Here is a 23,523-nt window from a genome sequence, read left to right on the forward strand (position 1 = left end):
GAAAATGAAACAGAAGTTTAGAGTAGAATCATGGACCTTGGATAAGTAGCATTAAATATTGACACAGTTTCTCTTTCTTTTTTAATCTGCCCTGAAGAATTCTATAAAATAGGTTTTGATGTAGATGAATCCAGATGGCAAAATACTATCAGTTACTGTAATCCAAATTATGTTAGTGAAGAAATATCAATGAACAACAGTTCAGGTTCTGTTTCATTGACTTCAATTAAGCAGTCAAGAATGGATATGATTTAGGGTTTGATTCTATTAAATTTAAAATAGAAGCTAAATACAAATTCTTCTACAACCAATCAGATAAAAATGGTTATTTTGTACTTCTAATTATGACAAGATGAAACTATTGTTATTTCTCATAACTAACAGTAAAAACACCACAAATCACACTAATTTTTAAGCAAATATTGATTATACATTGCCTCAAGTCTCAGGCACCAGTCAGCAGGTCATTATTAGTCACAAATGCTTTAGAGTAGTCTCCAATCACTCTATACAAAATCTTAAATAGCAAATATATAAGAATGAAGAATTATTGTAAAATGCATCAGAAATAAAAACATCATCAAGGAAGGGTGCACAAGCCACTGGCATACAAGAAGAGTTGACTGCTGTCATATTCCCTTTCACCCAGCTGTTGGCACCTTGTAGGAAGGGGTTTGACATAAACAGGCTCAGTCCCACAAGGGTAAGGAAAGAAAACAGCCAGTGTCCTGTGTCAAGTACCTTTATCACTTCCCAAGAACCCACAGTCACTGTTTCTCTCAGTCTGGAAACACTTTTGATTCTACTTCTCCCTCTTTCATTCCCAGTGAAAATGGATGTACTGGATTTCTGCAAGGCAATTAATTTCTTCTCACGTGAATTTAGTTACCTTTCTGATAAAAACCTCTTAGTATAGATAAAGTAGTTTAAGTTACTTAAAACTTAACCCTCTACAACAATATTTACATGGAGTCAGAGATAAGACAGTGTAACAGCATTACAGCATAACTCTGCTTTCCCAGAGCATTTTCTCAGAATGATGTGGTCATAGCATCCAGGTATGAAAATGCAATCTGAAATCAGCTGTGCCAGGGTGTGTGGGTGGCACAGGGCACAGTGCCACGAAGCACAGAAAATACTGGGAATATCAGGAAGGGCTGAAGGTAGGTCCAGTCTGGTCTCTGCCTGGGCAGAGTGGGATGAGCCTCAATAGCAACACAGGTCAAGTTTAAGAAGAAAAGCTGATGAGAAGCTACCAGTGAAGAAAAGCTGATGAGAAGGAACAGAGAGAGGAATGTAAGATCATGGATCTCCAAACACATCTGGCCAAGGAGATTTGTCTGAGCTGTCAGCTCTCTTGTACATAAACTTTATGCCCAATTCTGCCCAAGATCCCTGAATCATTTACAGGGAAGCCTGGAGGCCAAGGGGCTTGGGAGATGTTTGGCCAAGGTTTAATTATCCAATTAGGCAGACAAGACATCCCTTTGTAGACTTTTGAACATGCCCAGCTCTCCTTGTCAAATACACAGAAGAACTGGAGGAGTTGAAAACAGAGACATCTGCTTCAAGGCATCAGAAGAGTTAATGGACTTGACTTACCCCAATTCTTCTACAAATTCCTTCATGGGAATTAGTGCTTGTCCTACAAGGCTGAAATACACACACTCCCACTTCTACGGTAATTGACCACAGATAATTATATTAAAAAATCAATTGTTTTACTCTCTAGTTACTCAACAACCTCAGTATTTAGCATTATATAAGACCACATTAGACAATGAAAAGTGAAGCTAAGTGATCCAACTTGAAAATCAATTTGCAATTATATATGGGGTAGTAAAAGTGATATTTATTTGCTTTATATATGAGAAATGAGAGGTTCCCAGAAACTGTCAGTTCTAAATTGTAATAGATCATGAAAATGACATAATAAATAATGAGTCGATGTGCTGAGCAAGAAAGCATAAGCCTCATTTTTTATTACAGGACATGCTGTGTAACAGTACCACAGGTCTGGGTCCCTCAAACACTGACACAAATAATGTTACACATCTGCATTGACTTTTCTGTAGGGGGTGAAATTAAGTTTTACTATTATATTTTATTCTGATGAGCTACTTAGTTTTACAATTTCCCGAAAAAGTAAGAACACATGCTCCTGTAGTTTCTGTTAGATTTAAAATAACTGAGCTTTTAAATGGTTTGAAGCTTTTAAATTAGCTTTTTTTTCCCCCTATTTACATGCTTTATTCACAAAACTAACAGCTTATTAACAAATTCTTTTTTTTTTTCCAAATTCCTCAATAAGCAAAAACTTCAAGGAATGGGAACGAAAACCAGATAACCAGGCACTATATATTAAAGGTGACAACAATCTTGACTTATGTTATAATCCTTTTGTGTTACCAGCAGTACAAATTATATATTTAATATATTTTATAGTTGCATCTGTATTTGAAATGTATGGAGAAATCTTAGAATAACTTAGTGGAGTTACTGAATTGAAGACAAGAATGCAACCACTTGGAATATGTGAACTATATACTTAAATAGGATCCTTTTCTTAATCTTCAGTTTATTTTCCTTTTAAAATAACCGTATCAAAATTCCAAAGGTTGGCTACTGTCATGATTTCCAGCTTGTATCTTCTATTGCCCAATTAAAACAAAAAACAATCTTACCATTACTTTTAAATCATTCTTCAAATATTTTCTTAAATTTAGCAACAGGAAAGAAATTAAATTCTCCTAATAAATGAAATTTAATAAGCTCTCTTCTATCAGAGAGAAAGAATACCTCCCAGGAGTACAAAATTAAGCAGCACATAAGCATAGGACAGATAAGGTATCACTTTAAAGGGTACCTGGAAATTGATTTCTGATTAAAACAAAACATTTAAAACCACAAAGGTCTTTTCCAAATCAGGAGCAGCAGGTTTCTAAAAGTAACATTTTCCTGTCCACTGAATACACATTTTTAGAATAAAAAAGGAATGAAAAGGAAAGCAAAAATTTTTTTGAAATGTGTATTTTTTATATATATATATAGATAGATATAGATATATATATATATATGTATGTATGTATGTATGTATGTATGTATGTGGATGATAAATATATATATATATATATATATATATATATATATGTATGTATAAAAAATATATGGATCCACCATTCTCATTCCAAAAGAGCTTAATTTCAGCTGCTATCCTATCTGTCATGAATTTATAATATTGGTATTTTACTCATTTTTCAGTATCTATCTTTCTCTATCAGATTTTGTTCCTAAGCTAACATTTCAGACTATAAATCCTTAGGAGAAGGGATTCTGAAAAATAAAACAGTAAAGTCTGATTACAAAAAAAACCATTGTGTGAAATTTCAGCTTTTTCAAGAATCACTTCTAATTAATCTTCTAAATCTGGCATGGTTCAGGACTTCATAAAATGAGTGGAAAATGCTATATGATGTCACAATACAAAAGAAGATCACAAGCTACCTAAACAATTAAAAAACCCATTGGTCTTACTTCATGTGCTTGTAAGGTTTCAGAACAAGTTTTTAGCTAGGGAAGAAATAACACAAGTTTCCAACGAAAATGGAGTGTGGTAGAGAAGACAATATAACTTGGTAAACAGGAATTGGTTCACTATAATATTGCACTTTAGTAACTCAGCTGAAGTACTGAGTGCTGAGTTTAAGGTGCTAGAGCTGCTCTTCCCCATGGCTCCACTTAAGTATTTATTTACTAAATTGTCTCATGGAAACTGATTAGCTCAGCTGCAAAAAACTAGTACAAGGCACTAGTACAAGAAAAAAAAAAAAGATCTGATAAGTAAAGAACTTGAGGTATAAAGTTACTCATGAAGTCCCTCAAGGAACAGAGCTCATCCTCTTTCATGTACTCTTCAATAGCCTTGGTAAAAACCCAGAACTCTGCCACAACTTTTCTGAAAGAAAGTTGAGAGGCACTATTAATACACATGGAGTTAAATTACACAGAAAGAATCAAAGGGCTCTTAAGACCAGAATTATAAACAGCCAGAGGAAAACAGGTATAAACTGCTCATAAATAAATGTATATCAGATTGTGGATTTTAACAAAAATTAAATCTGAAACACTGGAGTAACAAGGATCCATTCCACGGCAACAACATTCCTAAAGAAGTTGCATGAAGTATCCCAAAGGGCCACTTAGAGCAGCTGGGTTATGAAAGGAATAGCTGCTCCATGAGGTAGGTGGTGCTGATAGCAGCGAGCGAGACCCACTGACCAACGTGACTCCCTCCAGTTGCAGGTCCCCAGGACAGCCACGCTCATGCCAGCAGCCAGCACTTGAGTGTCCCGTTGAGGCTCTTGGCTTCCAGCAGCCCCGGGGCTCTCACTGGAGCCTCTCCTGTGCCTGATGGTGAGCACGTGCTGAGGCGCTTCTCTATCAGTGCAGCCCCGGGTATCACACACCCCAAAGGGCTCTGCTAGTGGGGCATGGAGCTCCAGCAGGGCGTGTCCCCACCAGGAGTGAGGGACATCAGCTGATTGGCATGTCTCAAAACACACACCAAATCTGGGGCTTGGGAAGAGAGAGATTGCTCCCTTCCTATTTTAAAGGAATTAAAAGTGATAAAAGCATTTAGATGAAAATACAGATTTTAAACAGCTGCTTGATGCAGCAAAAGCAGGCCAGCTTTCTTCCGTTGTTTCATTCTATGTACTAGATATTCACCATACTGATGTTTCAAGGAAGGTATGCAATAAAATTGCAGCTTTCTGGGCATCAAAATGTCTTATTAAGGCTTTGTGAAGCATGTACACTATAACTCAGAAGCTAGGGCTCATTGGTATGGATAAATTCTCCATATGACAGTCCCAACTGCAGTTTCCGAAGAACAAAGCCAGATTGAGTTGTAAACCCTTTGTCACGTTGGCATATGCAATACACTCCCCCTGAGAAACTCTTCTCCATGAAAAACTACCCCTCTGTGCGAAAAAAAAGGATTCATGACTTAGCTCAATGGGACCATAAAATGAGTACAGTAAAGAAGGCAACATGAGCCAAACAGACTGAAGTAAACCAGGAGACAGTCTAATCCTAGTTTTGTTATTGCCTTACTATATGTGACAGTCAGGTCTCAATTTTCCCACCAGTAAAATGACAATAATGTGACTTTCTTTTTTTAAATTTATTTTCTTGATTTTCTGAAGAACTTTGTAATTCATAGCTCAAAAATCATAAGCAAAGAAAAACAAAAAGATCAAGGAGCACTGAGAAAACATACGAGAGTGATCCAGTAAGAATGTCACCCTGCTGCACAAGACAATATCACAAATGTCATGCCCCAATGCAATAAGAGTGGGTGTTCATGGATTGCATCCTGAGAACTAGGACATTTGTCACTGCTGTATACTGACCCCAGGTCACTTCACTGAAAATTACTCCAAGCACTAAAAATTTACTGAATTTCCCAGCAAACACTGGAAAGAATTTAATGCATTCTCTGTATTATTTTGTGGAAAACAGAGTGTTACAATTATGACAGAATCACAGAATATTCTGAGTTGGAAGGGACCTACAGGCATCATTGGGTTCAGCTCTTAAATGAATGGCCTGTACAGGGACTGACCCTGTGACCTTGACATTATTAGCACCATGCTCTAACCAACTGAACTAATTAATGAGAAAATTATCGGATTTTAGCACACCATATTCGTACACCAGTTGTGCTCTAAATATCTCACATCTGCTGCATTAATGTGGGCAGCATGGAAGTCCACAGCCTGGGGAACTGGACAGATTGTTCCCACACACAAATCCTAACAGGAAGGTTGCCCCAAGCAGGTCTTGGTACTGACTCCCACTGTAACTGCTGTACTCTGGAATTCAATATTTTAAAGTGATCAGCAAACAAGAGAAGCTGAAACATCTAAGTTCCTCATCTGAACTTCTCCCTGTATTTGAAAACTAGCCAGGCTCTCCTTAAAGGTTTTTCATCCAGTTTTCTTTATAGTATTTTCATCAAGGTTTAGCTAACTCCCAGAAATATTTAAAGAGATACTCAAAAGCCAAGAATGTATCCTTAATATTTTTTACATCTGCCACAGATCTTCACCTGTGGTACTATTTCCCATACCTGCAACACACATCCAGGAAATAAACTGACCAGAATTTCCATCTCCAATTATTTCATAGTAAGAGAAAATTTGATCTCTGATAGATATAATCTGATGCAGCAGGAAGGGGGAAAGAGAGAACATGAGGCTTGTTTCAAAGTGATTTACAACACAGCAGGAATGCCAGTGTCAGTGCACAGCATTCTTTATTTTCATGGTGCTGTCAAACTGAGTAAAATGCACTGGAAGTCAGAGGAAAATAAAAGTTGTATATTTGGAAGACACATTCACAAGATTTTGGCAACTTTATTTTGGCAGGTGGCTGTTAAGAGTGAAACCTCATATTAGAACCAAATGGGCTTTAATATTGCATCTGTCTATGACAAAGCAACATCTCCACATGCCCTAGTTCTCCTCTTAAAATGTGATCTCCAACACAACTTAAGTAGCAGCCAATACTTCCATCCTCAGCGATTTTCTGAAAAGTGCATTTTCATGTGTATGTTATGAGCACATGTGAAAGCTTAAAGAAAATAGACCAGATGCTGATTTCATTTACACGGTACGAAATCTTAAAATGTTTCAGTGCTTCTACACTTAATTTTCCACAGTGTGACCACAGCAGACTTCTGACTACTGTCTGTTTCTCCTAAAAGAAAACCAAACACCAGGATTTTTAGGGTAAATGGCATTGCTCCTGACATGTTTATCACTTCAGACTAAAAACAAATCCTACCTTTGAAAAAGTCAATGATCAACATAACCAAATGTTTTCAGAGAGCAGGATACTGGCCATTCTTTACAGCTAAACACAGGGGTAAAACACAAAAATGACAGCGGATGTTTATGGAAACATAATTTATGGCAACAATGCAAAAGGAAATAACAGAGACACTCTCTTCCACCTAGGACTGCTGTCATTCTGGATTCATACTGCTTTCTTCACGTTTTGCTCCATCTGTGCTTTTGTGTCTGTAAACACTTTTCAAACGCTTTCACTTTGTCTACACAGGTGCCTAAATTTAAGTCTGTCAAACAACTTCATAGAATAAACAGCTCTGAGGTTTATTAACTCCTCTTTATAAGACCCCTCTGCTGCAGTTTGTTTATGGTTCCTGGGGAGTCCACCACCCCTCCAAGGGTTCACAAGCACAAAGGTATCACCTCTGCCTCTGGAAGTCCCTAACCTGAAGTTTCACTGGGTTTATCCTAGATCATCCTGCTGCCCCACTCTCCTAAGTTTAGATATCTCCAGTGGCTTCCACATGACTCTCTGGCCTTCAATAATATTTCCTGGCTAACTTTTTCTTCTGACAGGTCAAGAAAACTTCACTCAGACTGTCTGAAGTTTTGCTGACAGGCAGGAAGCTAACTTCCTTTGAGCTTTAGAATAAGCAGCACATATTTTTTAAGAAGGACCAACTTGGTATTACTGTGTTTCAAGGCTGCAATAAACACCTGAGACTGTATGTATTCCTGAGGCTCAGGCCTGATGGCAAGAACCAAAGCCTCCTTTCAGTACTGGCTAAATTCCCACTGGGCTCATTCCTAATTGAGACCACGCTTATATAGACTGACAGAAAGTTTCTCAGAGCAATGAATGTAAAATTCTGCTCCTGCATCTCAAGGGTGCTGTTTTACATAAATATGCATATGTATTTGCATACATGTTCCCCTTCCTGCAGAGATGGGTGGGTCACACTGCAAACAGCGCTGAAATACAAGCCCACTTGAACTGTTGACAAGCACTGGAGTTACAGAAAAAAATTATGTGCAGCTATTTCATAAGCATTTACCCAGCAGAGAAATATATATATTTTTGGATATGTATATTTTTTCCTGTGAAATACAGAAAATAGTCAATACAAGAGGGCATTCAAGGATGTCACAAGACGGCTGCACATGCCAGAAAAACAGTAGCAACTACAAACCAAGGATGCTCCAAGCGAAGATAATTTGTGACCCAGAGCCAGTGCACACTGGGACAGATGAAAACAGCTTGCTCCAAAGCTGCTATTGGGGATCTGACATGTTTATCTATTTGGCCCACATGGGGCTGTGTCTTCTAGCACTGACAGCTCCTGCAGGCTGGCAGCTTTTCAAAAGCTTGTCAGGCCTTGATAGCATTCCTATTCCCGCGGAGCTGGGCGGGCCGCGCTGCGGATCGCAGCGTGATAATCGCGCTGACGTGTAACCCCGTGTGCACTGTTAGCACAGCCACAGAGAGGGGCACCCCTGCTCTGCAGCTATTTACCCACTGTTTACCCAGCTGACAACATGCTGTATTTCCTATTTATTTAGCTTTGGGAGTAAAATAGAAAAGGCTTAAGCAAACTCACAAGAAATTCGATGCACTAAAGTAATGTTTCCAGCAGGATCCCAGAGCCTGGTGTTCCAAATTTCTTCTCTAGCTTTCCAGCCTCTCATGTTGTTAAACATCCTTTTGTTTTACACAGCACTTCTGATGGTAATGCCACAGAGGCCTTCAGCAGAACTGCTTTCTTTCACTGATCATCTTTATTTTACTCGTAGAAGAAATCACAATTCTTTCAGTTTGCAAACAGCTTGCAGAATTTGTCAGGCATGTGAGGATCTTTCAAAAAAAGACTATGGCACTTGATAATGCCACTGCGGCAACAGAAGCTAAAGGCTTCTGTACAGGAAAACTTCAGAGAAAATATATCCCTGTTACAGAAAGATGATTACCTGTTGCTAAACTTTATATATTTATTGACTATAATCACTTTAGCTTTCTGCATTTGCCTGTCATTCTGGAAGACTTGCTTATTACACTGTGGTACTTACTGCTGTTTTATAATGAGGTTTGCAAGCACTGGAAACCGGACAGACATTTTTTTAAGCTGCCAGCTAAGGAAGTTTTCAACCTATTACACAATAAATTGAATAACAACTACAATGATTTAAGGTATTGGGACTCCAGCAGAACTATTGGTTTATTTCATAAGGAAAAATACACCAGGAAATAAAGCCATAACTTAATACATGTAAGTCAAATTAACTAATTTAGGTAAATAAATAGGTTTTAAAAAGGAAGTTATTAAATTATATATAAGTATACATTAGAGAAGGGAGCAGGATGCAAGGCTTTGAATGCTTCTTTGAATACTATTCCAGAAATGTCTTAATACAGAGCTTCAGACTCTAAAATATAATCTTGCCAAGTAATTATATCCACATATGAGAATAAATTGTTGGGGATTCTGACTTGGCTTTTGGAGGTATCAGTAGCTCCTAACAAAACAAATATCTGAAACTGGGAGCTTTATTAAAATAAGATGAAACTACCCAGCACAGAGCATTCTAAAGTTAACGTTCAACGTTGTTTTAAATAAAGGAAACCCTAAACTATGAACAATCTTGCATTCTAGTCTCAAAGTTGTTATACCTCTTTTGCCCCCTCAGCTTGCTTTTAACACTCCTTCCTCAAAGTCATTAATAAACACATCATTTACAGGCAGAAACGTATTATTCTAATCAATTTCTACTCATTTTAGTGGCTGTATATAAGCAGATTATTTTTTCCAGACGACTCATGCTCCAGAGGAGTACAAAGGACACACTTCAGACCCTTGTAGTCCCAACATGTGTGGTTTCCTCACGCTGGGAAAGCCTGGAAGGGAGCTGCCTGGCCCGGAGCCAACCCAAACTAGGGTCAGTCTAAACACAGCACCGGCAAATGCTACTTTCTGACACTTCCCTGCTACTGTAGAGAATCCTCCAGCATCCTCCTCAGCACTGAGATTTACACACAGCTCCTCACGCTACTTCCTTCACCTCATCCCTTCCCTCCACTGAGAAGATTCAACTAGCCAAGAGCAGGGGAATTAAAGAGAAAAACTTGTGTGATATTGCCTTGTGTTTCCTGGGTGTTTAGGCAAGAAGATACATTTATAAAGTTGCTGAATGCCGATGGAGGCCTTGGAAATCATAACACCAGGATGCTCTGCAAGGCTTCTCAAGTCAGTTCTTCCCACTTAGATAAATTTTTTTCTGAGAAGTTAAATATTATCTGAATAGTTAAACTGTTATTAGTCTACTACTAAAAGGAGTATAAGTATTTGAACCTGCACACATATTTAGTCTAGATATGCAAGTGGTTAGGAATTTTATTCCCTCCTTTCAGGTTACCACAGATATGTAAGCATACATTCTCTATTCATCTTAGGAAATGCAAATTTTCCTTCCAAATACAGAGTCTTTTCTCTGTAACATCTATACCACTGTCCGACTGCAGGTTAGCTCTCCTGGCTCTGTGTTCTGCTCTTCCTGGAAGGCACGAGGTCCATAATGATCAGTGGGGGCTTGGCCAAAGGCAAAATGTCACCAGCTTGGACTGAGGGGTGGCTCACGCAGGGGGCTGCCACCTCCAGCAAGGTCTGGGCTCATAAAGCCCCGCTGAACATAATGGGAAGTGACAGCACTCAGCATCTCTCAGGAGGCAAGCAGCATCCCACAGAAACAAAAGTCTGCTTTTCACACAAACAAAACTTGTTTTCTACAGAAAGCCTACACCAAAAATCAATTTGTACTCTGAAAATTTGCAATTATAATTAGCAGTGCTGTTATTAATGCAATATCCTGAGGGAGTAGTGGATTTTGAGTCAGTTACTGAGATGACAGAAGCAAGTTAAGTGCTTGATAAAGCATCCCAAGAAGAAATTTTCTGAAATACTCAGAATCTGAGTTTTACAAAAACTGGCGAAGTCAAGATAGGGAACAAGATATTCTGCCTGGTACTGTATCTCTTCTATACAATGGCAGCAAGTGTTGCTCTCAAACATGTGAGCAAAATAGTATCTTGTTCCACCTGTTCAGTCCCTGCCTGCAATGCCATTAATTCAGGGTCAGTTACCGCTTCAGAGCTGGCAGCAGAACCCAGTAATTTAAAACTCCCCTCTGGTGCCTAAAGAAAATACCAAACACAGCTGAGAATTCAAATTTTCTTCATATCTGGAAGAAGGAAACCAGTTTTCATGTGTTCCTGTGCAAGCATCTGGTTTTCACTCATAGCAGTCAACTGTGCTTACAAAAGCTCCAGTTCACCATGTCTGATAGAAATATTGAAGGCTAAATTGTCATCTCATTATCTCAATTTAACACATTGTCACTGGGCATAGGCAAGGGACTACAGCAGATCCCAGTGGAAGCTTTTCCTATCACTAGTAATTCCAGATATTCACAAAAATGCTAAAATTGCCACTTACATTTTACTATAATTTAAACCATTCAAATTGCTTCTGCTCTGTTCAGTATTACAGTAAAGCAATCCCAGTGATGCCAGGAAGCAATGAAAGAGCTGTCTTCAGTTATTTCCTTCCAAATGCTTTTAAATGAAGAGGGTAACCATGACCAGAGGAGTTGAGAGGTGAACACTCTGAGCTACATTTTTCCAGTTTGCTGATATTTTGATGCTATTTTCACGCACTGCAGAGCTCTTCCACATAACTAATCTCTTGCAGGTCATCAGTCACACAGGAGATCACATAGCATGAGAAATTCAATTGATTAAAGATAATATGTATAACTGTGGGAGGTGAGATTATCAAATCTTGGTAAATTGCATTGCACAACAAATCTGCAGTTACCCAGTGAAGAAATAAATAAATAAAAACACAAACCCAAACAAACAAAAAACGAATTTAACAAAATTTAACTTAGGAGGTAAACTCCATGGAAAGCACACTGACCTTTTTTACATTTTTGTTTACATCAATCAAGTTGAGCAGGAAGATGTGGTCCTTTGTCCCGACTAGCAGCCGGCCCCTCTCCTCATCTAGCAGCAGGGTTCGAAAATCAAGCCCCTCTGCTGAGCCCAGGAATGGGATGCAGCTGTTTGAAAGCAGCAAGTCTGTGGGAAAATGAAGAAAATCTTTATAATCAAAATGTTTATATATGACTCATCAGCGTCTTTCGTAAATATATGCAACCAGCATGGAGTATACCAGTGAGATAAGTGCAGTCTTGGAGCATGTCTTTCCAAAGCCATAATACAGTTCCTGTTAACTTTGGGGTTCTCTGGAGGGGTTTATACTTCCAAATTGGGTAATAGTTACTTTCACAAAATATTTTTCTATGTAAAACTTTCTGAACAAATTATCTGTATGGCATAGAAGAATCAGAAATTAAACATAAATTAGAAACCACAGAAGACAGATCTTTGCAAAATGTGTGCTGTATCTTTCCTTCATTCTAAGAAAACTAATTATGTTTATACTACCATACTCATGCATACACATGCTCAAGGATCAATACCTCACCATATTTGGTGCTCCAAATATAAAGCAGCAAATAAGGTGAATGCCAGCCAAGAATAATTAGGAGCAAGAAATAGTGGGCAGGAACATTTGAAGACCATCCAGTTCACCTCCCTCAGTATGAGGAGAAAAATCTTTCACTAGATCAGCTTGGTCAAAGCCCCATCTAACATGGTCATGAACACTTCCAGGGATGGGGCATCCCTGGAACTTCTCTGGGCAACCTGTGCCAGTTTCTCACCACTCCCATAATAGAAAATGTCTTTCTTATATCCAGTTTCTATCTACTCTCTTCCAGTTTAAAACTACTGCCCCTTGTCCTGTGACTAAAGGCTTTGGTAAAAGTCCTTGCTCGTCTTTTTTACAAGCCCCCTTCATATACTGAAAAGCTACAATAAGGTCTCCTCAGAGCCATCCTGACTCCTGGTGGAACAACCCCAAACCTCTCAGCCTGTCCTTAAATGGAAGGTGTTACAGCCCTCTGACCATGACCATGGCTCTTCTCAAGATTCATTCCAAGGTTCATGATTTTCTTGACCTGAGTGCCCCAGAATTGAATGTAGGACTGCAGGTGAGGTCTTACCAGAGCAGACTGCAGAGGCAGAATCCCCTCCCTCTACCTGCTGTACGCACTTCTTGTGGAACAGCCCAGGGTGGCTTTGCAGGCTGTGAGCACACACTGCTGGCTCAAATCCTTTTTTTTTTTTTTTTTATTTACCAGTATCCCCAAGTCTTTCTTTGCAGGGCTGCACTCAACCTATTCATCACACAGTCTATCTATCCACCACCCAGTCTGTGTTGATATCAAGTACTGCCCTGACCCAAGTGTAGGATCTTGTACTTGGCCTTGTTGAACTTCACGTGGTTTACACAGGCCTCCTTCTCTAGCCAGTCAAGGGATCTTCAAAGATAATTTATTCCAATTCAGTGAGAATGGTATAGTAAGGGGAATATCCAGTAGCAACACCTCTAAGATCCTATTAAAATCAAAAATTTGCCAATAAAGTTTTACTGTGAATTAACAGTAGCTTTGAATCTCTTTAAAAACGTAATTAGGAACAAAATGCTCTGTAAAACTAATGAAAGAATCTATAAAGCTGCAAAAAAGCTAAAATAAAAATCCTGCAACATTCTGCCTAATGAATACTCTGTAGATGTAATTCTGGATGAGGACACAAACAACATATAGAAAAGAGCACAAGGATAGTTAAGTCTTGTTTGGTAGTCATTACTTTGGGGGAAAGAAAATAAACATGTGAATCAGTTCTTCCACAAGCAAACTCTCCAAACTAAACTATTTGGAAATCATCACACAGAAAGGCAAATCCTGTATTTAACTGAGTACAAAATTAGGGTTATTTCCACCTTCCAGGCACTGGATGGACAATGTAGCATTCCTGCTAGAAAAGCCAGAATTACTGCAAAAGTCATTTGCACATCCTGATCCTGAAGAAAATTAGGGCCAGTGTTTTGGAGAAAAAGTCCTGAATGAAATAAAAGGAAAAAAAACCTACCCAAATATTTTTCTCCAAGGTCTCTCACAAACCATATGACAGGCAAAAAAATATTAAGTTCTGGAGCCAGCTCATAAACAGCACTCTGGGAGAAAAAATATTTTATCATTACTAATCTGACTAACTGGAATATAATTAAGACAATTATTTTTTGGCTCAGTCACTTCTATTTATGTGTGTTTGTCTGGTTCAGTGCAGGGTGTTGTTAAGGTACAATCTGAAAACAAATTGCAGTGTATTGCCACTCCTATTCCACTAGGTGAGATTTATTTGGCAGCTCTTTGGAAAAAAAATCCTGCTTCACATTGAAAAATTATAGCCAATGCTGGGCATTACACTGCTATACATCAGCACTGTCCTTTCTCTCATATTTTCTGTGAAGACAAAGATGTCAGGGTTTTTCTAAACTAGTTACACTTTAAAAGATCTGTTTACTAACTGCCACCAAGATCACTTAGGAACAGCTCATGGTTAACATGGAACTATAAAAACCTCAGTCCCCACCTGCAGGACATAAGTAACTAACATACAGAATATCAGGGAAAATTCCTTCCCATCTGCAGCCACAGGAATTTGATCTAAGGAATTATCAATTATATGCTTATATGTGCAAATTAAAGCATGGGCCTTTGCAAAAGTGTCAATTGCAAAAATATGTGGATTTGATTCTCCACATACACGAAGGATGATGACTGAGAGTCCTCTCTTCTTCCCATTTCCTTCTTATTAGAAAGGAATTATCTCTGAAGAAACCATTCCAAATGGATATTTCTCATCTGTTCTAGAATTTCAGTAGTTTTAGAATTTCTCAGTAAAAAAACCCCTACCTAGAAGAGCTACAACATTGACGGGAAAATGCTGCCTCACGACTGAAATGCCCAAGTGGGAGCGAGCCCTGTCTGATGCCTTGTACTATCATTTATTTCATTACATCATAAGGAAAACATCCGTAGAATATTCCAGATTGAAATGACAACACTGCACACTCCTTTCTTACTGACGCAGATGACAACACAAGCTGCAAAGTAATGAAGAATCAGGTTTGGCCAGTCATTTACAACTGAAAACAGCTTGGAAGTAAGACTCTGAGCATGACCATTGATAAGATTATAACTGTAACATGACCTAATAAAACTTCACAAGTAAACATTACCAGAGGATTGAATAAATTGCAGCTGAATTAATCACTGTTCTCACTCCATAAAACAACACAATCCAATCTTATGCGTTGAAATTTCCCTTCACAGTGAGACACATTCACTATCACCAAGGACATTACACTGGAAAAATTTACTGTGAAAAGCACATTTCCCAATGATTTTGAAGCTTAGAGCAAGCTGTCAATTTGAATCACTGCATCTCTGTAGCCTGGCTAACATAGAAATAGCATTCTCACAAGGCACAGTAACAAAGTTAGTTACAGGGATGGTCTTTCATGAGTACATGTTCAACCCTCAGTTTTATAGTCTCTATTTGCTGTTTTCCTCAAAATTAAATAGTTTTTTTCCAGCTTGGTGATTTAGAAAGCATCCAGCTAACTCCCTTCTGCTAATATTTTACTGCTGAGTGGTAGAATCTGGAATAGTGACTGGGTTTTACTCATTTAGCACAGTATCTCAGTGGAGTTGGCTTACAGCAGCATGATCATTGCTTACTTAATAAAACTCAAAAATTCTCCAGCAGCAGAGCCACAGCAAAAAGGCTTCAAAAGTAAAAATGTCATTCTGTTGTGATAATATGTATTTGCATTTATAAAACATATTTAGGCTTCTTAGCATCAAGTCACATCTGTGGTGACGAAGCTACCACTCCTCATTTCCAGCACGGTGTAAGTATGCAGCAATGTGCAGCCAACTTGGTTGAGACTCAGAATTCCCTTTGTGACCAGTTACACAATTTTTTAATGACAAACCACACCAAAATTAGCAGAAAGGGAACATCTCAAAACAGTCTTTCAAAACAGTCACACCTAATGACACCTTTGAAGGCCTCTGAAATTAAAGGCTGTATAATTTTCATATGTACCACAAAACAGAGGTCACCTTACTTTCCTTTATGTAGGAACAAGTCCTTTCTCATGCTGGAGAGTACACGTGAAAATATACATGGAAATTGTAGAAATCCCCAACCAAACTTCTGAGATAAAGTATTTATAGCATGACTGCAGCAATTTATCCAACTCCCAAGGAACTCTAAGTTAAAAATTGACCAGTTGACCCCAGATGTATTGGTACACAGGCAAAGAGAATAAATACTTTTAAACTACTACAAATTTCTACTATGTCCTGCAAGAAGTAAATTATCTTCTGTTCAGCTGCATCTAATAAAGGATAAAGCTGTGCAAGTGAAGTGCCTCTCACTGCTACACAGTATTATACAAGCCTGGTGGAAAAGCTTATATTCGTAGACAAGCAGAGCACTTCAAAACCACAGATAACCGGGTATATAGAAAGCATGATTTTTGCTGTCAAAATTTTGTGCCAGAACACTAGTCATAAGAAGACAAAAAAAGATGTATTAAACTACATGATTTGCAGTTACAGACTTGGCTATCTTCATGCCTTAGGACTGATATGCTCCCCAAGAGGGTATAAAAGTAATGGTGTAAAGAAAATTTTTCCAAAGATTCCTAAAAATTTCTGCTGAAAAATTTCAGATGTTTCAGGGCATTTTCACTTCAATATTCCAACATTTCTATGGGAATGCTCGAAAGACGGCATACTTAATATATACAACATCCCTGTTTGCAAAAAGTCTTTATTTCATTTAAGGATATAGGAAGGACATTCTCTAAGATGCAGAGAGTTAAATACAAAGAATGACGCATTTCAGGCCATTTGCGAAATTTATCAATTTTATTAATTTTTCAAACATAGATATCCAAATATTATTGAAAAGGAGACATGGCACTATTCAACTGCAGTTCAGTTCTCTAAACTAAGGGTAACGCGGCAAAACTAACAACACTAAAGGTCCTTTAGAAGAAATGCTAATAAACAAGTCTAATTAAAGCTACAGCTACAACTACAAGGAAAGCTACAGCTACAGTTACATGCACAACTAATGCTACAGCTACAGCAAGAGTTAGAACTAAAACTAAAGATACAGGTACAGTTACATGCACAAGTAATGCTACAGCTACAGCTATAGTTAGAACTAAAACTAAAGCTACAGCTACAGTTACATGCACAACTACAACTGCAACTAATGCTACAGCTAAAACAAATTAACTACATTAAAACCACAGCTGTCTAGGTTGCTGTCTTCAAGGTCTTCCAAGCAACCTCTATCACCTTCACTGTCTTCTGTTAGGATGTGCAGGTGGAGCAGGTTTCTGCCTCACAGACTAGGTCAGCAGCACTGTTGGAACTGGAAGGTGAAGGGCAAGGCCATCCAGAGATGTGTCTGCACAGCGAATCCATGTGCTGCATCTTCCTTCCTCAGGAGCAGGAAAGCAGCTTCAGCATGGCCAGTGACAAATGTATCAGCTATGCAGAGTTCAGGTGGCTGCCATCGGGTGTGACACCCCAGCACAGCTCTGTGCAGGGAACTCCTCTCAGTGGCTGGAGAGCAGCACCCCGAGGCGAAATCGCAGCCGACCATAAGCTTGCCTTGCCTCTCTGTGGGCGGCCGGATCTCGGGCCAGGTGCTCAAAGAGGTTGGGCGGCACAACCCCTCGCATTGCTGGCGGCAAGCTGATCTCGGCAGGAAGCCTCTCATTGCCCAGCACAAAGTGTCTCAGGTGTTTCAGCTGCAGGCAGCGGTCCAGGTACGCCATGATGTCCCACAGCCGCCGTGCAAATGCTCTCCTGTGCCACCGGGACAGCGGTACTGTGGTCAGCACGTGCATGACCACAGTCTTCCAGGTAGAGCTGGAAAAACCTGTGTCCCTCAGGATGCAGGTGAAGAGCTGCAGGCATTTCAGGTGCAAGCTCTCACACGGCAGCTGCCTGGCGATGAGCCGGAAGAATTTCGCCTCTGCCACAGCGTACGTCTCTGCCCACGCTGTGCTTGCAGTGATGGTGGCCTTGGTGGGCTGGCTGCTCACAAAGATGTCAGAGTCCCCTCGGCGCACCCCAAAGAGCATCTCCACTGTCAGGCTCTCCCTGCCTTTGCTTAGCTCCAATCGGCAGGACCGGCTGCAGGGCTGAAACACCACGTGCCATGAGTGCCACTGAGGCACTTGCAGCCACGAGCTTCTCACCAACTGGCAGAACCAGCGGGAGGTTTTTTCCACGTCCAGGTAGGAGCTGGTGCAGAGCGTCTCTAGGAGGCTGCGCTTCTGCTTCCGCCGCAGCTCCTCCCGCGAGTGGTGCAAGAAGCACAACGGCTTCTCTTCCACCTGCTCCTTCTCGCACGTGCACACCAGCTCCACACAGACGTTGAAGGTCCTTGCTGCCACCTGCCCTGCACTTTTCGGCTCCAGGTGGAAGGTGTGCCCTGGTGGGGGATTCAGTGGGACCAGCACACGGTACACCCCATCCCAGTCACGGGGACTCCAACCCTCAAAGGCACTGCCCACCCCGATGGCTTCTTGAGGCACTGGGTAGGGGGTATTGCTCACGCTGTCCACAAAGACACGCGTCAAGCTCTCCATCAGCTCAGCTATTACTGAGCAGCCTCTCTCCAGGTCCTCCACAGGCCACTCTATGCGGTCCACTAAAAGGATTCCTTGTTCATTCCCAGCATATCGGGTCTTTTCTCTGTCTTCCATTCCATCACTGCCACTTTCTCCCTTGCCACCATCATGGTCTTCTTTTTCTCTGCTTCTCTGTTCACTGGCATCGCTGCTTTCCTGCACCTTCACCTCCATACATTCTTCCCGTCCATCTACGCTGTCTTCACCTTCATTTACATCATTGTTGCTGGCCTCACCGCTCCTTCTCCTGCAAGTAAACCACAGGGCCAAAAGGAGCAGGACTCCAGCAATGACCCAAAATGGCCACTGCTGAAGGGCACCAGAGAGCACAGCTCCCCAGCCCTTGTCCTGCTCCTCCAGCTCCTGTAGCAGCCGAGCCATCTCGTGGTCCAGCAGCTCCTGACGCTCCTTCATTCGCCGGTGCGTGGCCTCATCCAGCCCATCCCCAGCTGGCTGGGGGTACTGGATCAGGCTTTGCACCAGCACGAAGATCATTGGCAGTAAAGCCATGGTCTGCAGGAGGACACACAGAAGGGGTTCAGTGGGGCCGGAATGGAGACAGACATGGGGCGCAGGAGCCGCAGGGATGTGGCAGAAGGAAGGAGAGGGCCCCAGCAGCTGGCGGGCGGCCAGGCCTGCACCGCTGTCCCAGCAAGCACCGCGCCCTCAGCGAGGCGCTGCCGCCGGGGCCGGGCCCTGGGTGCGGGGGCAGAATGCACGGCCCGGTACCGGAGCTCCTGCCCCAGGCCTTCCGCAGCCCCTGCCCTCCCGCAGCCCTGTCTCCTCACTGCTGTGCGCTCACCGCTTGCCCAGGCTCTACTGGGGCAGCGGCACCCGCTGGGGCCTTTTATACCTGCCCCCATTGTGACACGGCCCCTGTGCTGTCACAGAACCCAGAGCGCATCACAGGCCTGCCCCGCCCGCCCTCCCCAGCCCGCTCAGGGAACTCATCATGGCCCTGGCCACCCAAAGCCCCAACAGACACCAAGTGCAGACCCATCACTTGGGAACCTGGCAACCCCAGAAGTTCCCTTGACAGAGCAGGCACAAGGGCCCTGCCACGCAACTCTTGGCAAATATAAATTTGGGTGACACGACCCATGGATGTACTCGGTATATAAGTGCAGGCTCTTAGTTAGTATTGGTGGGGGACATTTTTTATCATTTGTATTTCTACTTATTCCTTTTCGGGCAGGATGTCATGTAGAGACCGCATACTTAATATATACAACATCCCTGTTTGCAAAAAGTCTTTATTTCATTTAAGGATATAGGAAGGACATTCTCTAAGATGCAGAGAGTTAAATACAAAGAATGACGCATTTCAGGCCATTTGCGAAATTTATCAATTTTATTAATTTTTCAAACATAGATATCCAAATATTATTGAAAAGGAGACATGGCACTATTCAACTGCAGTTCAGTTCTCTAAACTAAGGGTAACGCGGCAAAACTAACAACACTAAAGGTCCTTTAGAAGAAATGCTAATAAACAAGTCTAATTAAAGCTACAGCTACAACTACAAGGAAAGCTACAGCTACAGTTACATGCACAACTAATGCTACAGCTACAGCAAGAGTTAGAACTAAAACTAAAGATACAGGTACAGTTACATGCACAAGTAATGCTACAGCTACAGCTATAGTTAGAACTAAAACTAAAGCTACAGCTACAGTTACATGCACAACTACAACTGCAACTAATGCTACAGCTAAAACAAATTAACTACATTAAAACCACAGCTGTCTAGGTTGCTGTCTTCAAGGTCTTCCAAGCAACCTCTATCACCTTCACTGTCTTCTGTTAGGATGTGCAGGTGGAGCAGGTTTCTGCCTCACAGACTAGGTCAGCAGCACTGTTGGAACTGGAAGGTGAAGGGCAAGGCCATCCAGAGATGTGTCTGCACAGCGAATCCATGTGCTGCATCTTCCTTCCTCAGGAGCAGGAAAGCAGCTTCAGCATGGCCAGTGACAAATGTATCAGCTATGCAGAGTTCAGGTGGCTGCCATCGGGTGTGACACCCCAGCACAGCTCTGTGCAGGGAACTCCTCTCAGTGGCTGGAGAGCAGCACCCCGAGGCGAAATCGCAGCCGACCATAAGCTTGCCTTGCCTCTCTGTGGGCGGCCGGATCTCGGGCCAGGTGCTCAAAGAGGTTGGGCGGCACAACCCCTCGCATTGCTGGCGGCAAGCTGATCTCGGCAGGAAGCCTCTCATTGCCCAGCACAAAGTGTCTCAGGTGTTTCAGCTGCAGGCAGCGGTCCAGGTACGCCATGATGTCCCACAGCCGCCGTGCAAATGCTCTCCTGTGCCACCGGGACAGCGGTACTGTGGTCAGCACGTGCATGACCACAGTCTTCCAGGTAGAGCTGGAAAAACCTGTGTCCCTCAGGATGCAGGTGAAGAGCTGCAGGCATTTCAGGTGCAAGCTCTCACACGGCAGCTGCCTGGCGATGAGCCGGAAGAATTTCGCCTCTGCCACAGCGTACGTCTCTGCCCACGCTGTGCTTGCAGTGATGGTGGCCTTGGTGGGCTGGCTGCTCACAAAGATGTCAGAGTCCCCTCGGCGCACCCCAAAGAGCATCTCCACTGTCAGGCTCTCCCTGCCTTTGCTTAGCTCCAATCGGCAGGACCGGCTGCAGGGCTGAAACACCACGTGCCATGAGTGCCACTGAGGCACTTGCAGCCACGAGCTTCTCACCAACTGGCAGAACCAGCGGGAGGTTTTTTCCACATCCAGGTAGGAGCTGGTGCAGAGCGTCTCTAGGAGGCTGCGCTTCTGCTTCCGCCGCAGCTCCTCCCGCGAGTGGTGCAAGAAGCACAACGGCTTCTCTTCCACCTGCTCCTTCTCGCACGTGCACACCAGCTCCACACAGACGTTGAAGGTCCTTGCTGCCACCTGCCCTGCACTTTTCGGCTCCAGGTGGAAGGTGTGCCCTGGTGGGGGATTCAGTGGGACCAGCACACGGTACACCCCATCCCAGTCACGGGGACTCCAACCCTCAAAGGCACTGCCCACCCCGATGGCTTCTTGAGGCACTGGGTAGGGGGTATTGCTCACGCTGTCCACAAAGACACGCGTCAAGCTCTCCATCAGCTCAGCTATTACTGAGCAGCCTCTCTCCAGGTCCTCCACAGGCCACTCTATGCGGTCCACTAAAAGGATTCCTTGTTCATTCCCAGCATATCGGGTCTTTTCTCTGTCTTCCATTCCATCACTGCCACTTTCTCCCTTGCCACCATCATGGTCTTCTTTTTCTCTGCTTCTCTGTTCACTGGCATCGCTGCTTTCCTGCACCTTCACCTCCATACATTCTTCCCGTCCATCTACGCTGTCTTCACCTTCATTTACATCATTGTTGCTGGCCTCACCGCTCCTTCTCCTGCAAGTAAACCACAGGGCCAAAAGGAGCAGGACTCCAGCAATGACCCAAAATGGCCACTGCTGAAGGGCACCAGAGAGCACAGCTCCCCAGCCCTTGTCCTGCTCCTCCAGCTCCTGTAGCAGCCGAGCCATCTCGTGGTCCAGCAGCTCCTGACGCTCCTTCATTCGCCGGTGCGTGGCCTCATCCAGCCCATCCCCAGCTGGCTGGGGGTACTGGATCAGGCTTTGCACCAGCACGAAGATCATTGGCAGTAAAGCCATGGTCTGCAGGAGGACACACAGAAGGGGTTCAGTGGGGCCGGAATGGAGACAGACATGGGGCGCAGGAGCCGCAGGGATGTGGCAGAAGGAAGGAGAGGGCCCCGGCAGCTGGCGGGCGGCCAGGCCTGCACCGCTGTCCCAGCAAGCACCGCGCCCTCAGCGAGGCGCTGCCGCCGGGGCCGGGCCCTGGGTGCGGGGGCAGAATGCACGGCCCGGTACCGGAGCTCCTGCCCCAGGCCTTCCGCAGCCCCTGCCCTCCCGCAGCCCTGTCTCCTCACTGCTGTGCGCTCACCGCTTGCCCAGGCTCTACTGGGGCAGCGGCACCCGCTGGGGCCTTTTATACCTGCCCCCATTGTGACACGGCCCCTGTGCTGTCACAGAACCCAGAGCGCATCACAGGCCTGCCCCGCCCGCCCTCCCCAGCCCGCTCAGGGAACTCATCATGGCCCTGGCCACCCAAAGCCCCAACAGACACCAAGTGCAGACCCATCACTTGGGAACCTGGCAACCCCAGAAGTTCCCTTGACAGAGCAGGCACAAGGGCCCTGCCACGCAACTCTTGGCAAATATAAATTTGGGTGACACGACCCATGGATGTACTCGGTATATAAGTGCAGGCTCTTAGTTAGTATTGGTGGGGGACATTTTTTATCATTTGTATTTCTACTTATTCCTTTTCGGGCAGGATGTCATGTAGAGACCGCATACTTAATATATACAACATCCCTGTTTGCAAAAAGTCTTTATTTCATTTAAGGATATAGGAAGGACATTCTCTAAGATGCAGAGAGTTAAATACAAAGAATGACGCATTTCAGGCCATTTGCGAAATTTATCAATTTTATTAATTTTTCAAACATAGATATCCAAATATTATTGAAAAGGAGACATGGCACTATTCAACTGCAGTTCAGTTCTCTAAACTAAGGGTAACGCGGCAAAACTAACAACACTAAAGGTCCTTTAGAAGAAATGCTAATAAACAAGTCTAATTAAAGCTACAGCTACAACTACAAGGAAAGCTACAGCTACAGTTACATGCACAACTAATGCTACAGCTACAGCAAGAGTTAGAACTAAAACTAAAGATACAGGTACAGTTACATGCACAAGTAATGCTACAGCTACAGCTATAGTTAGAACTAAAACTAAAGCTACAGCTACAGTTACATGCACAACTACAACTGCAACTAATGCTACAGCTAAAACAAATTAACTACATTAAAACCACAGCTGTCTAGGTTGCTGTCTTCAAGGTCTTCCAAGCAACCTCTATCACCTTCACTGTCTTCTGTTAGGATGTGCAGGTGGAGCAGGTTTCTGCCTCACAGACTAGG

The 23,523-nt window shown here is 42.7% G+C and overlaps 1 protein-coding gene across 1 annotated transcript in view; it reads right to left on the reverse strand.

Annotated features, from left to right (window-relative positions):
- Positions 1-23,523, reverse strand: part of SEMA3D (semaphorin 3D) — a 148,311-nt gene that overhangs the window by 64,776 nt on the left and 60,012 nt on the right. Inside the window, exon 3 of the mRNA XM_058805919.1 lies at positions 11,822-11,982. Within this exon, the coding sequence (XP_058661902.1) occupies positions 11,822-11,982 (161 nt within the window). The remainder of the gene's footprint in view (positions 1-11,821; positions 11,983-23,523) is intronic.

The sequence above is a fragment of the Ammospiza caudacuta genome, chromosome 5 (genome assembly GCF_027887145.1).
Source record: "Ammospiza caudacuta isolate bAmmCau1 chromosome 5, bAmmCau1.pri, whole genome shotgun sequence".
NCBI classification, from domain to species: Eukaryota; Metazoa; Chordata; class Aves; order Passeriformes; family Passerellidae; genus Ammospiza; species Ammospiza caudacuta.